Source organism: Macaca thibetana, chromosome 2 (assembly GCF_024542745.1).
Source record: "Macaca thibetana thibetana isolate TM-01 chromosome 2, ASM2454274v1, whole genome shotgun sequence".
In the NCBI taxonomy this organism is placed as follows: domain Eukaryota; kingdom Metazoa; phylum Chordata; class Mammalia; order Primates; family Cercopithecidae; genus Macaca; species Macaca thibetana.
Window position 1 is genome coordinate 138,476,302 of NC_065579.1, and position 14,164 is coordinate 138,490,465.

The following is a 14,164-nucleotide window of genomic DNA, read 5'->3' on the forward strand; positions in this document are numbered from 1 at the left end:
TACTAATAAAAAATGTACTAATAATTCCATTAGTTAGATTAGAAATAGTCTATCATTCTACAGCAATGTTACTAATTTTTAAATAAACTAACATCAAAGATCAAATAACTTCCAAGACACACTCATATTGACATACTGCTGGTAGCATTTTTTAAATCAGTACAATTCATTCGGAAGGCAATGCCTACCTATCAGAATAATAAATGTAAGAAAAGTGGCCAGGCACGGTGGCTCACGCCTATAATCCCAGCACTTTGGGAGGCTGAGGTGGGTGGATCACTTGAGGTCAGGAGTTCGAGACCAGCCTGGCCAACACGGTGAAACCCCATCTCTACTAAATATACCAAAAAAAATTAGCCAGGTGAGGTGGCACAGGCCTGTAATCCCAGCCACTTGGGAAGCTGAGGCAGGAGAAATGCTTGAACCTGGGAGGTAGAGATTGCAGTGAGCTGAGATTGCGCCACTGCACTTCAGGCTGGGCAACAGAGCAAAACTCCATCTCGAAAAAATGAAAAAAAAAAAAAAAAAAGTATTCAATAGGAACAAAGGAAGAGCTTTACCATAGCATCAGGCACGTAAGTAGAACACTGGAAAAAATGCAGAGCTCTAACAGAAACTGAAGGGTCTGGTAAATTATGGTACAGAGACATAACAAAATACTGTACTCATTTAAAAATAACAATTATAAACATAAGGTATTATGTTGGTGCAAAATTAACTGTGGTTTCAATTACTTTTGTGCCAACCTATAGAAATGTTAACATTTATGACATAATATTAAGTGAAAGACCAGAACAAAAAATGGTATGTGTGCATGCATGTGTGTGTGTAAAATAAACCCTATATATTTTTAAAATATCTTTTCAAAATGACTCATTACCAAACTTCTCATTTTTAAAGTTTCCCCATCTATTTACTCAGTTAAATTTTTCATTTCTTAACTCTCCTATGTGCCATGTCTTTCTGATCATCTCTGTTTTCCAATACAGTTGTTTTTATCTCCTTCACTCATTGTCTTGACAAAAATTTCACTGCCTATCATGCTTTCTTTTCCAACGGTAGGAAAAATATCTATAAAAAGGCTATATAAAGCCTATACCAAACTCACCCTCTGATCCCTGTACTTCCTTCCCAAATCCTGCCTTGTTACCACTGTGAAGATGACCCAGCAGTAAAAAGGGACTGAAATGTAAGAGTGACACACCATACCATGCCTCAAAGCTACTTTCTAATTATTTCTGCCTAACTATCTATGTGTGCATATGAGGTAGATATTTAAAATAATCAACTCCTGCATGTTTCTTACCTATTGCATGAATCTGATTCTGGTGAAGAAAGAGCTTCTTGAATATCAGTACAGCTAGAAGAATCCTCTTCTCTGTCAGGTTCCAATTCCTCTGCGGAGTCCAGCTTTGATTGAGAAAAGTGGTTTGTTACCAGCTTTGATTGAGAAAAGTGGTTTATTACTGAGGTCATATTATCTTCCTGTCCTAGGAAAAAATAAATTTAAGAGTACGTTAAAATCTACAACTTCTGTACGCCTATTACTTCTGCAACACTTAATACTACCATATGCACTTAGTAAAGTTGAAGAATATGTCACATTGATTCCAGAACTCTAGTGACAGCCAGAGAGCAAGAATTAACACTACAATGGTGCTACCTAATTATACTATCCAGCCCATGTTTTTCCAAGATTAATTAGTTTAAAAATAAAATTTATTTTAAAACCAGGAGCAGGAAGAATCTTGTAATTCTAATGAGGCATCTATTAACATATCACTGAGGAATTCTTGCATATTTCATAGATCAGAGAACACTGACAAACCAACGTAAGATGTATAACCAAAAAAAAAAAGACTACAGATTCAACTAATAAGACAACCACAATATTTGTCACTACTATATGATAGTGAATCTATCTGGACATTTTTCTAAACCTGTTAAATAGAATCTAATTATTCTCTATGGAAAAGGACAACTAATCAGACATAAGGAATATTTCCATTTGATCCAATATACATCACATTTCCATGCATTCTTTGTCATATTCTCAGCTTTTAAGGTCTCTTATTGCAGATAAAAATAAAGACCCCAAAAAGCTGGAAGGATGCAGTGTTTACAAAAATGTGGCATATGGGAATGGCCAATTTTCTACAAATATGAGCGAGAAGAATATCTGCGAAAGGTTCTTTAGTGCCCAGGATTCTCCTACTCATCATAAACTCTGCTGGGATTTTCATCTGTGCTGTCCTTAACTTTCAGGAACTGAGGAGGTACTTTCGCATGCAAGCTACACGTGCTAATAATAGTACAGAGCTCCTTTCATGTGTTTCCTCACAGAGAAACAGAGCTTTCACACATCACTCCTCAAGCACTTGTAGAGGCAAGTGGTCTTCAACGAAGCACAATAAAAATACAATTGTCAAGGTTTGGTTATACAGAGAGAATTTATGGGGAAAGAACATAACACATTCTTCAAAAAACCTTGCCAAGTTCACACAGTCAAATTTTTTTCAGAAATAGTTCTAAGTTTTTGTTATAGCGGGAGAACAGCATACTTCACAAGAGTATAATTCCTAAAAATATGCTCCTAATGTCATCTGGCTATCAATAAACTATCATTAGCAAAACAAAACAGCACCCTCTAAAGTATATCTGGAAAAGAGAAAAAGAAGTTAGCCAGGATGACCATCCTGAACCTCTAAGAACTCCTCTTGTAAACAGATACCAGGATCACATTAAGAGGAGCCAATCCCCCAGTCAACTCGGTTCACCCAGGGACTATATTACTCAACTAGTGAGGCGCATGCAAAAAAGCTGGCAAACCAGGGAACAGGAATTCAACTGAAAACAATCTTTTATTTTTGCACATTGTCTGTATTCTTTTCTTACTTCTTCCACTCTTACATACACTTCTAGACAATATATTCCTTCTTGGGGACAAACAGCATTCAATAATCTGTAGGCATAAAAAATAAGTTATCCTTCCTACCTGCCCTTAGATCTCAGAATGCAGGACTTCAAAATAGAGCCTCAGGAGTGAGGCTCAGACATCAGAGCTCCCCAGAGACACACAACAAAAACAGGCTAAGTTTTCACTTGAGAGAATATGCAACTTGTTCACTTACATGAGCACTTCAATGTTTGTCCTAAAGAGCAACAATTATATTGGTTGTATGATGCTATACAAAATTCATCTTTTTAGTCAGTCTGTGTCTGTCTTCACCTCTCTCACATTCCTTACCCTCTCAGACATCTCATTCATGCACAGCAATCTAAAAGCAGCAATCACCTTTGAACCCCAGAAAGAGTAATACTGATGTTCATAAATACATACAAGCCATCAATGATATTCAAGAGAGGTTCAACTAATAAAAAAAAGTTTTCTTAATGGGAAATATTCAGTCAGATTTTCTCAAGTGCTAAACTAGTTTCTAGAAATATCCTTTCACAATTGCATGAACAAGTTCGATTTGTTCAAAGACCATGAGTTACATACTGAGGCAGCACCTTATGCACAAATTGTTTATTAGTCACTAGGGAAATGCAAATCAAAACCACAATTACATACCATTTCACATCTACAATTTTAAAAAAATTTAAAAATCAGAAAATAACAAGCGTTGATAAGGATGTGAAGAAACTGGAACCCTTATGCTTTGCTGGTGGGAATGTAAGATAATGCAGCCACTACGGAAAAGTTTAACAATTCCTCAAAAGGTTAAACATAGAACCAGTATATGAATTAGAAATCCCACTCTAAGCTGAAACTTAGATATTTGAGCATCAATGCTCATAGCAGCATTATTTATAATTACCAAAAGGTGGAAATAACCATAACAGATAAATGGATAAACAAAATATGGCATATACATACTACAGAATACTGTTTAATCATAATAAGAAATTTTAAAATATGCTACAACACTGATGGACTCTGAAAGCATTATGCTTAGAGAAAGAAGTCAACACACAAAGAAAATATTATACAATTCCATTTATATGAGGTACCTGGAATGGGCAAACTCATAGACACAAAAGGTGGAACCGTTATTACCAGGGCTATGAGGCAGAGGGGACGGAAGAGTTGCTATTTCATGAGTGCAGAGCTTGTGCTGGGAATGATGAAATTGTTTTGGATATAGACATTGGTGATAGTTATACAATATTGTGAATGTATTTAATGCCAATGACATACATTTATGAAGGGTTAAAAAGATAAATATTGTATTATATATATTTTGCCACAGTATAGAAAAACATGATAAGGAATTTTCTTGCACACTTTCCCCCATTATGATTCTTTTTTGTTCACTGGTCCAAAGCCCAGGCAATAGAATTAAAATATTAATTTCAAATTTTAAAATGGATCAAAGTTAAGGAATGTGCTCTGTATTAGCCTACCAGTATATTAGCTTTAGACCGTTTGGCAGAACATTTCATCCAAAGTAAACACCAGTGTTCTATCACAAAAATAATTCACTCTCTTACAGGATCTCTCAGGATCTCCACCAATAAATTCTACACCTAGAAAACATCCTCAAGCTTAAATAACTAAGAAATTTATGATTTGTCATTAACTGAAAGGATGATAGACAAAAAGAGATTGTTTCTTCAGGACATTCTTCCAACCATTTTCCGCACAGTAATAAATCTAGTTTACAAACTGCTACATGAAGTTTGTCTAAAAATACTTTTCCTCATTTCAAAGAAGTAGGAACTCCAAAGTAAATTTCCTTGGTTTAATTTTCTTTTCATATTAAAAGTAAATAATGAAATTCAACATATGTCTGTTTTTAATTATAGTTTCTTACCCATGCATACAGAAGATAGCTTTTCTGTAGATTCATCTTCTTTTGTTATTGTTACTGTTTTTTGTGACATTCCAACAATTTTCTTGTATCCTTTTCTAGCCTGATCCACCAGAAGCTGAAATTCACATTTATGTTTCTTACCTGAAATTCAAAAGATCTTCACAGTAAAGCTAGGACAATGAAAGTTAACCATCTACAACTGACAAAATGAATACCAAGAGGTGTACAAGGGATGGGCGTGGTGGCTCACGCCTGTAATCCTAGCACTTTGGGAGCCCGAAGTGAATGGATCACTTGTCAGGAGTTCAAGACCAGCGTGGCCAACAAGGTGAAACCCCATCTCTACTAAAAATACAAAAAAATTAGCCGAGCGTGGTATCACACGCCTGTAATCCCAGCACTTTGGGAGGCTGAAGTAGGTGGACCATTTGTCAGGAGCTCGAGACCAGCCTGACCAACATGGTGAAACCCTATCTCTACTAAAAATACAAAAAAATTAGCCAGGTGTGGTATTGTGTGCCTAGAATCCCAGCTACTTAGGAGGCTGAGGCACAAGAGTCACTTGAACCTGGGAGGCAGGGGTTGTGGTGACCCGAGATCACACCACCGCACTCCAGACTGGGCAACAGAGCAAGACTCTGTCTCGAAAAAAAAAAAAGAGGTGTACCAGACTGCTCAAGAACAGCATCCATAGGAATCACTTGCAATAAATTTAAAAGCTACCAAGCATAAGAATACAAAGGGCTGCAGTGTCATGGAAGATTCTTTTTATCTTCTCTCTTCCTCAAATACAAATATGGAAACATGATATTCCTAGTTTGCTACTCTAGGTTTCTTCCCAAACTCCATTCTCTAGAGAGGCTTTTACATAATCATAAGAGCAAGAAAGATGCACGCTTTCTTAAATATATACAAATGATACCATTCTAACTTCCAAGATACAAGAGTACTAAGAGTATTCACTGGATCTAAAATAGAAGCCTCTAGGAAAGTTGAATCATAATAACAAAGGATATCCACTCCAGCTCTTTTTTTTCTTCACATTTCTGGCCTGTTTCCCAGTAGAGCGAGCCCCTTTAAGATTCTAAGACCTCTCCCAACCAATTCTACCTTATCTTAGGATACTATACTAACTCGAATCTTTATTTACTACCATTTTAACATCTTTGAATATAATTAACCCTGACCTCAAGATCACCATTATTAATGTATCAATTTGTTCAATAAAGAGCAGCCAGTCATCATTACTGCATGGACTTTAGGGCATGTATTTGTGATTCTGAACCATGCAGCTGAGGTTGCAGTTTACTTATCTAGCAATGTTAAACACTTAGGCCACAGTCCAAAGTAATGTCATAAATCCTGTAAAATTTTTAGACAGAACCATACTACAAATAGTTAAAACAAAAATTTGACACTGTTTTCGTACAAAAATCAACAATGTACTTTTTATCACTTGGTTTCTCCCATTTTCCTTAGCACAATACTAAGGCATAAGGAATTTACTGGGTGTAGGGAAAAAAACTGAGCTTCAGTTGAACTATGGCATTGTCTAAATCTACTCTCCCAGGATTCCAGACATTCACTGCCTTTGAGCTATGGTATATGTTGTAGATAACTGAGAGCAATGGAAAATAATTCTTGACTATAGATATGCAAAATCCTGTTGGGTGGAGGTTCAACTGACTTCCGTCCTCCAATGTGGAAGAAGCCAGTTTTTTGCCCATTATACATTCATTTCAATGTTTTTCATCTGTAAATGTGATGATTCTTTGGCTCCTTCTTTGATCACCTCATAATATCAGCCCTCTCTCTACTAATGAGCTTAAATCTTTAATAAAAACACATGTTCGTTTTACATCCATATGAGAATGATGTTACTTGTTTTTGAAAATTATCTTTTAACACGAAAAGAGAAAAACTAAATTGTGATGCACAAGGAAGAAAATAGTTGGATTCCTATACGTGAATATTGACAGGCACAGCAAAGACATTCAGGAAAGAATGCTCCTAATTACAATATTTTTATGTGTATGGTACATGTATGAAAACTTCTAGTGAAACTAATGTGTTGGGCTATAAAATGTATGGTACATTTTAAATAAGAGACTCATTAAAATGTCAGCAAAAGAAATATATCCTGGACGTAAAGATTACTGGAAAAAAACTAACTCTTTAGAAACAAGTAAGATCCTATCTAGGATACAAGCTAGGTGATTTCTTTTAAGTACTCTACGCACTTGAGGAAAACTATCCTGTATTTCTCTGGCTTCTTGGAATCAATGGGCTAACACTACCACCATCATTATGTAGTTTCTATTAGGCTAGGGTGACACAGTACTATGGGATCTACATAATTTAGTTAGACCAGGTCTAAGCTATTTTCCTACTAAGGCCACTCCACTGTACACATAAAGACTGGAGATTTAAGAATTAGTTAAGAAATTTGCTAAAGTAATAGCATTAACAGTTAAGAAGGCTTAATGACTTATCATCTTCTGAAGTAATAAAATCCCAGATTTAAATCTAATTACCCCAGAGCTAGGCTGGAAACCAAAAGTAAATGGCAGCCACTACTCTGGCTTTAGCCAGAGAATTCCAATAACCCCTACTCAGAAAATGAAAAATGTCAACAGATCAAGACTAGTAACATTGTTCCCACTTACCTCTTTACTTCATTTTAGAAGATTTGCCATTTGGCAAGGAGTACTGTAGAGTTTAAAATCTCAGTTCTGGTGGGTATATGTCCTGAATTTACCTCTTAGAAGTTTTAAGTGGCTCAGCTAGTCGTGGGAGTGTCCATGGCTAAGTACACATTCAACCAACTCATTTTCTTCCCGATTTTGAATACTTGGATCATTCCATCCTTAGTTCCTCTCCAAGTTTAAATGTAATCTTTTTTAGTACCAAGTCAAGCCCTTCACTCCCTGATCACTTTAACTACTCTTCTTCAGACCAGCCCTTACAGTCAGAGTGTCTCTGGGTCTGCCCAAGAACCCAGAACCCAGTGGCACAAAAGACTAAAAGCAGGCTCTCTCAAGAGTAGAAAAGACTCACACCCTTCTACAGTGATGCCACTGAGATACTTCGTCCACTTTAAATCAAGAAATGAGTTTGAAGTCAGTGTTTGCCAAAGTAAAATCCCATATATTTCTTTCACCATCATACCACCTATTATAGCCAACCAGCTAAACATGGATGAAAAACAGAGTTTAACAGTTATGGCTAATGTTCACTACAGGCTTATTCATCTAGCCCTGAACTGACTAGTGACACTTTAATTTCATGATCATAATTCTCAAATGGGCATTCAATACTGCTGTACAACTCTTGCACCTTTCTCTAGTAAAGTTTTCTCTACAATACTCCAAAATATCTATCTTACACTTTCTTCTCTTCATTCAAATATTCAACACTCCCCATGTGGCCCCTCTTAGTTAGTCTCGCACTACTTTGAAAAATATAGAATCATTCTAACAGAAACTCTGTCATCTTTCAAGCACCAGTATAACTTGTCTCTGCACTTATGCTCTATTTCCCTTGTTCTTACCATGAAACAACTGTCCTTGCTATAATTAAAGGCTAACCTCTAACTTATGTTCGGGATTCCATCATGAAGCTGTGAACAGAGAGACTGTGCCTTCGAACCTAGAGTGTGAATTATGAAAACAACTCAGTAAATCCAGACCAGCATTTTTTTCTTATTGAAATAATAAAGATAATAAAAAGTATCAGAATGCATTAAAAATGGAAAAGGCAAATACCATTTTGTGAAGCCTTTGTTTCAGTCACGTGTATGTATACAGTTAGTAGTGATATAAAATGTATCTCTCACTGTGGGTTGTAGTCAAAAAGATCAGAAAGCCACTGAGTTAAATATCTCCCAATTTAAATAATAAACTTTTAAAAAAAAAAAGCAAACAAAATCCTCCCTTGACCCAACACCCCTCCTCCAGCTATGACCCTATTTTTCTGCTTTCCTTTACACTAAAACCTCCCCCAAAAAGGTGTCTACCTTAATGGTTTCATTTCCTCACCTCCAATTTGGTCTCAATCAACTCTAAATACTTCTGACCTCTAAATACTTCTGAGGCTGGTCTTGTCAAGGTTTGCTGCTTCCAAGCTGTGAAACCCCTGTTCCCTTCTATCTCTGTGAAATGTAATGTTGTCTGTTCACAGCAACGTTTGGCCTAAGTCATGATTTGTTTTCTCTCTATCTCAGAGATCACAGTCCTATGCTACCTGTTTGTTTCCTATTATCTGAAAAACCATTCAACATTCACCTGGTTTTCTAGGTTTTTCTTTTTTTTTTTTTTCATGGAGGAGAGTAAATATAGTCTCTGTTATTCCGTCTAGGCTAATAGAAATCTCTATTTTTATTTTTTGGAGAGGGGGAAACAGTTTTTTTTTTTTTAAATCAAAATATGTTATTTATGCTAACATGTAATGGGTTCATTGTTAATATTTTTGAAATTTCTTGGTTTTAATTTCTTCTTTGACCTATGGGTTATTTTGAAATGGATTATTTAACTTCCAAATATTTGGCGACTTTCCCAAGGGCTTTGTTACTGATTTCTAATTTAATTTCACTGTGGTCAGAGAATGTATTTTGCATGCCAAATGAATACTCAAGGTGAACTCTCTGCAGATCACTGGGTTTCTCCTTCCAGTACTCCGTCCTGCAAACTCTAACTCCTTTGGTTCCTCTGATCTCTCAGCTCTTTCTCCTTAACTTAGAGTCTCCAGGCTTTGCCTGGAATACCCACTTGCCCACACTATAGCCAGGAAACTTTAGTATAAGGCTCATCACATTTTTTGCTTACCTCTCAAGGATCCCTATCCTTTGGTGCCCAATGGCCAGTATCTTGAAAATTGCTATTTCATATACTTTGTACATTCATTTTGCTTGTTTTAGGTAAGAGAGTAAATGAAGCTATTCCATGGCTGGAAACAGACATCCCTAAGTTTTAATTGATAATGTGATACATATTAATAGATATGACCCACATAAACAAAAGCTCTTTGGTGTCCTTGAGATACAGAATGGCTGGGCTCCTGGCTAAACTCCACCCTCAAGCCTGGGACCTTGGCCCTAAGTGAAAACAGCTGACCCCATCTCGCCGCCCAAATATTGCCTTTTTGGTCTGCCATGCTTCTATCCTTTGCCCATAAAAATACTTCAGCTGGCAGAGCAACACAAGCAGCTGATGCAAGCAGTCAGAGATGCAAGCTGCTGAGCATCGGGGATACAAGCAGCTGAGCACTGGAGACTACAGACAAATGCAGCTAACTTCAGATGCTGCAGCTTCAGGGAAAGACCACCTTCTTCCCACATCATCCCCTTTCCAACTTCCATCAGCTGCCAGCCATCACCCAATAAAATCCTCCACATACACTACACTCCAATCCATCTGTGCAACTTCATTTTTCTAAGACGCAGGACGAGAACCCGCGTGCTGAAAGGGCAGGGGCTAGGACGCTGCTATGGGGCCTGCACAGAGCCTGCTCCCACCAGAGAGGAGCGTCCGGCTGGTTCCAGCATGTGTTCCCTCTTGCAAGGAGTGGCCAGCAGTGGGCTGAGTGAAAGGATCTACTCCAGTTCCCGCCCACGAAGGGGGTCAAGGTCCAGGGAACTATCCCATCATATGGGGGCTCATCCAGGATATGACAAAGGGTGAGCTAAATGTGGAATTGTTGGATCTATCTCTTTTCCAAGATCCTGCCACCTCTATCTTTCCTTTGGGTAAAAGGAATGTTGATTCTGTTTCCCTTCATAGAGGTCTAGCTGATCTGAACTGGGGTAGAGATACAGTGATTAAAGGAAACCATTTCCAGAGAGCAAGAGGCTCTTATCCCAGACCCCCAACCCCCCACTATTCATTTTAAGCTTTTTTTTCTTTTCTAAGCGAGACAGTTTTTTCCCCAACCTCAGGACTTTGCTTATGATAGGGAAATGACAGAGGAGCCACCCCTGAGGTCATTAGGATGAGCCCTAATCCAATACAACTGATATGTTTATAAAAGGGGGAAATTTGGACACAGAGACACACATAGAGGGAAGATGATGTCAAGAGACATAGGGAGAAGATGGCCGTCTACAGCCAAGGAGAGAGGCCTAGAACAGATCCTTCCTGCACGGCCCTGAGAAGCTCAGGACACTTCGATCTTGGACTTCTAGCCTCCAGAACCCTGCTGACACCTTGCTCTTGGACTTCTACCTTCCAGAACCACGAGACAATAAATTTGTTATTTAAGCCATGCAGTCTACATGCAGTACTTTGTTTGGGCAGCCCTAGTACACTGATAAAAACACATTAATTAGAAATTAATTAGAAATAAGAAACTAATTAACTGCACAATAAATAACGATTATGACCATTTTATCAAAAAGTTAAACTTTTCTTATATTCTTCCTTGCTTTATTTTTTCACTTATCACTTTCTAAAATACTAGTAAGATATAAACTCCAACAGAGTAGGCTTTTTGTCTGTCTTGTTCATTCCTATATCCCCAGCTCTGAGCATAGCATCTGGCACATGCTAAGTACTAGAAAAACTTGTGATGGTTGAACGAATGGAATAGTACTATGAAAAAACACAAGATAATGTAAGTACATATAGAAAGAAAATCTTACCTTGTCTGAGATCACAAAGGGTTTCCCAGGGAAACTACAATTGAGCTGATTGAGAGTAGGTAGTATAGATAGGGGTCAGAAGCAATTAGAGAAAGACATAGTTCCAGACAAAGAGAGAAGAGGGTAACAAATGCCCTAAAACACTGAAGGACTTGGTAAAGGAGGTAAAAGATATCCAGAGTGACTGGAATACAAGGAGTAAGGGGAAGAGAAGAGGCAAGGCTAGAGAGCTCAGCAGGTCCAGATACAGGAAATAACAGACTTTACAAACTCTAGCTTAAGAGAAATGGAAAGTCCACTGAAGAATTCTTTATAATGGCAGGAGGGCAGCAAGGCAGAAATGGCAATGATGTGAAGACTCAGCAGTTCTGGAAGACAGTTTTGGCTTCTGAGTATTAGGAAGGGTCAAGAGTAGATGGGGGATGACAAGAAAGCAAAGTGATACATAAGAAGTGTATGGACTCAGGGGATATTTACAAGATAGAGACTGACAGAACTTGATGGTGAACTGAACATGGGCAGATCAAGAAAAAAAAGTAATAAATGAAAGATAAAGAATCAGAATGGCAAGCTAGTTATTAGCAACAGTGCTGGAAAGCAGAAAACAATGGAAGGATACCTTTGAAAATTCGGAGAAAAGTATCTTTTCAACCTGAAGTTCTACAAACAGCCAAATTATCAATCAATAATAAAGGTGTTATTTCCTGTTATGTATGGAATGTTATATATCTCAAGAAATTCCCCTACACCAGGGGTGTCTAATCTTTTGGCTTCCCTGGGCCACACTGGAAGGAGAATTGTCTTGGGCCACACATAAAATACACTAACACTAACAATAGCTGATGACCAAAAAAAAAAAAAAGGAAAAAAGAAAAAAAAATTATCACAGTATTTAATAAAGTTTACAAATTTGTTTTGGGCTGCATTCAAAGGCCATCCTGGGCCACATGCGGCCCAGGGGCCGCAGTTTGGACAAGGTTGCATACACCCTTTCTCAGGAAGTTTCCTGGAAAATGTACTCTACCAAAACAAGGCAAGAGAAGAGGGAGACTTGGAATCTGGAAGAAGTGAACCAACACAGGAAGGAGGAGAGCAGAATTCCCAGAAAGCTGGTGACAATAAATTCCAGAGAAGCAGCCATGTATTAATAGAAGGCATAAAGGGCAAGCACAGTAGACTGGAACAGGACAACAGAGACTAGGGGTGGCCCTAGGGGAGAAGTTCTTGAGAAAATAATGAGTTATAATCAATGTGTGTAAATGTACTGGAAAGTGATTTATACTTCTGTTGGAAGGTTTCGAGATATATTAGTACTAGGTAAATAGTTAAACAAATAAAAGAGAATTATTAATTATAAGAAAAACAGGGCCGGGCACAGTGGCTCATGCCTGTAATCCCAGCACTCTGGGAGGCTGAGGCGGGAGGATCATGAGGTCAGGAGATCAAGACCATCCTGGCTAACACGGTGAAACCCCATCTCTACTAAAAATACAAAAAATTAGCTGGGTGTGGTGGTGGGAGCCTGTAGTCCCAGCTACTCAGGAGGCTGAGGCAGGAGAATGGCATGAACCCAGGAGGCAGAACTTACAGTGAGCCAAGATCGCGCCACTGCACTCCAGCCTGGGTGACAGAGCGAGACTCCATCTCAAAAAAAAAAAGGAAAAAAAGAAAAACAGAATGTTTTGATGAAACGAATTATAACCATCTTATGCAAATTGTCTGGCTTGAGCCATAAACAGTGTATCTAACTTAATACTGATCTTACAAAAACTTATGACATAATATTTAAAGGATGGAAAGGAAGCAAAGGTAGGGCTCAGGATACATAAATGAGCTAAATCTCCACCTTTCATATTAGCACATCAATAGTTAATGTGAAATTGAAAAGCTTCAAGAAATAGCAGAAATAATACCTTTTTATAAATTGTAAGGTAATAACCAAAAGTAGCGCCAAAAGGTTTGATAGTTGTTCCCTCTAGGGAATGGGAATAGAGGCACGTTGTTGGAGGAAGCAAGAGACTGCTCTTTTATATGATAAGCCTCATAAAAAGTAAATGATTAAAAAAACAACATGTAAAACATTAATAAAATGTTTAAAAGATGAAGATATATCAACGGTATAGTTAGAACCTGACACTAAATCAAAATGTATGAATAAACTAAAAGGCTAAGCATCTAAGCTTTGTGAAGCACTTGACTTTTGAGGTTTATTTTAAGGTTAAATCAATTAATTTAATACCATCTATTTAGTAAAGTTACTTTTTAGATATCTAAGTGGTGGGCAATGAATATTTTCTTGACTGTATACAGTCCAAATTTTTCTTAATATGGGATAATTATTAGATGCCACCCTTTCAGTTATTTAAATTACTTTCTCCCAATGCAAATTTTCTGGTTTCCTTATTTTCACAGGCTTTATTTTTACAGGCCAATTCAGTGTGATCATTTGATATTCTCTTTTGTTCTCCTTTCTAAAAAATCACTCTGGCATCCTAAAAGTTGATCAAAGAGGTTCACATCATACTTATCTGTCTAGCAACAGAATAATGACGACTTTTGTTGTTCAGTCCATAATCCAAGACTCCTCTAGGGTCCTTTTCCTATTCTACCAAGGCACAGGCGATCACACCTACATCCAGTGCAGGTGTGCTTCATCCTCCTTCCCACAATACATCACTACAGAACCTGGGCCTTCAGAGTTTAAGAAATGAAG

General features: G+C 37.6%; 1 protein-coding gene across 2 annotated transcripts in view; it reads right to left on the bottom strand.

The window, feature by feature from the left end:
- Positions 1 to 14,164, bottom strand: part of RAD18 (RAD18 E3 ubiquitin protein ligase) — an 80,972-nt gene that overhangs the window by 21,575 nt on the left and 45,233 nt on the right. For both annotated transcript variants that reach the window (XM_050778626.1, XM_050778625.1), the window contains 2 exons: positions 4,818 to 4,958; positions 1,307 to 1,490 (listed from right to left, as the gene is read on the bottom strand). In XM_050778626.1, the coding sequence (XP_050634583.1) occupies positions 1,307 to 1,490; positions 4,818 to 4,958 (325 nt within the window). The remainder of the gene's footprint in view (positions 1 to 1,306; positions 1,491 to 4,817; positions 4,959 to 14,164) is intronic.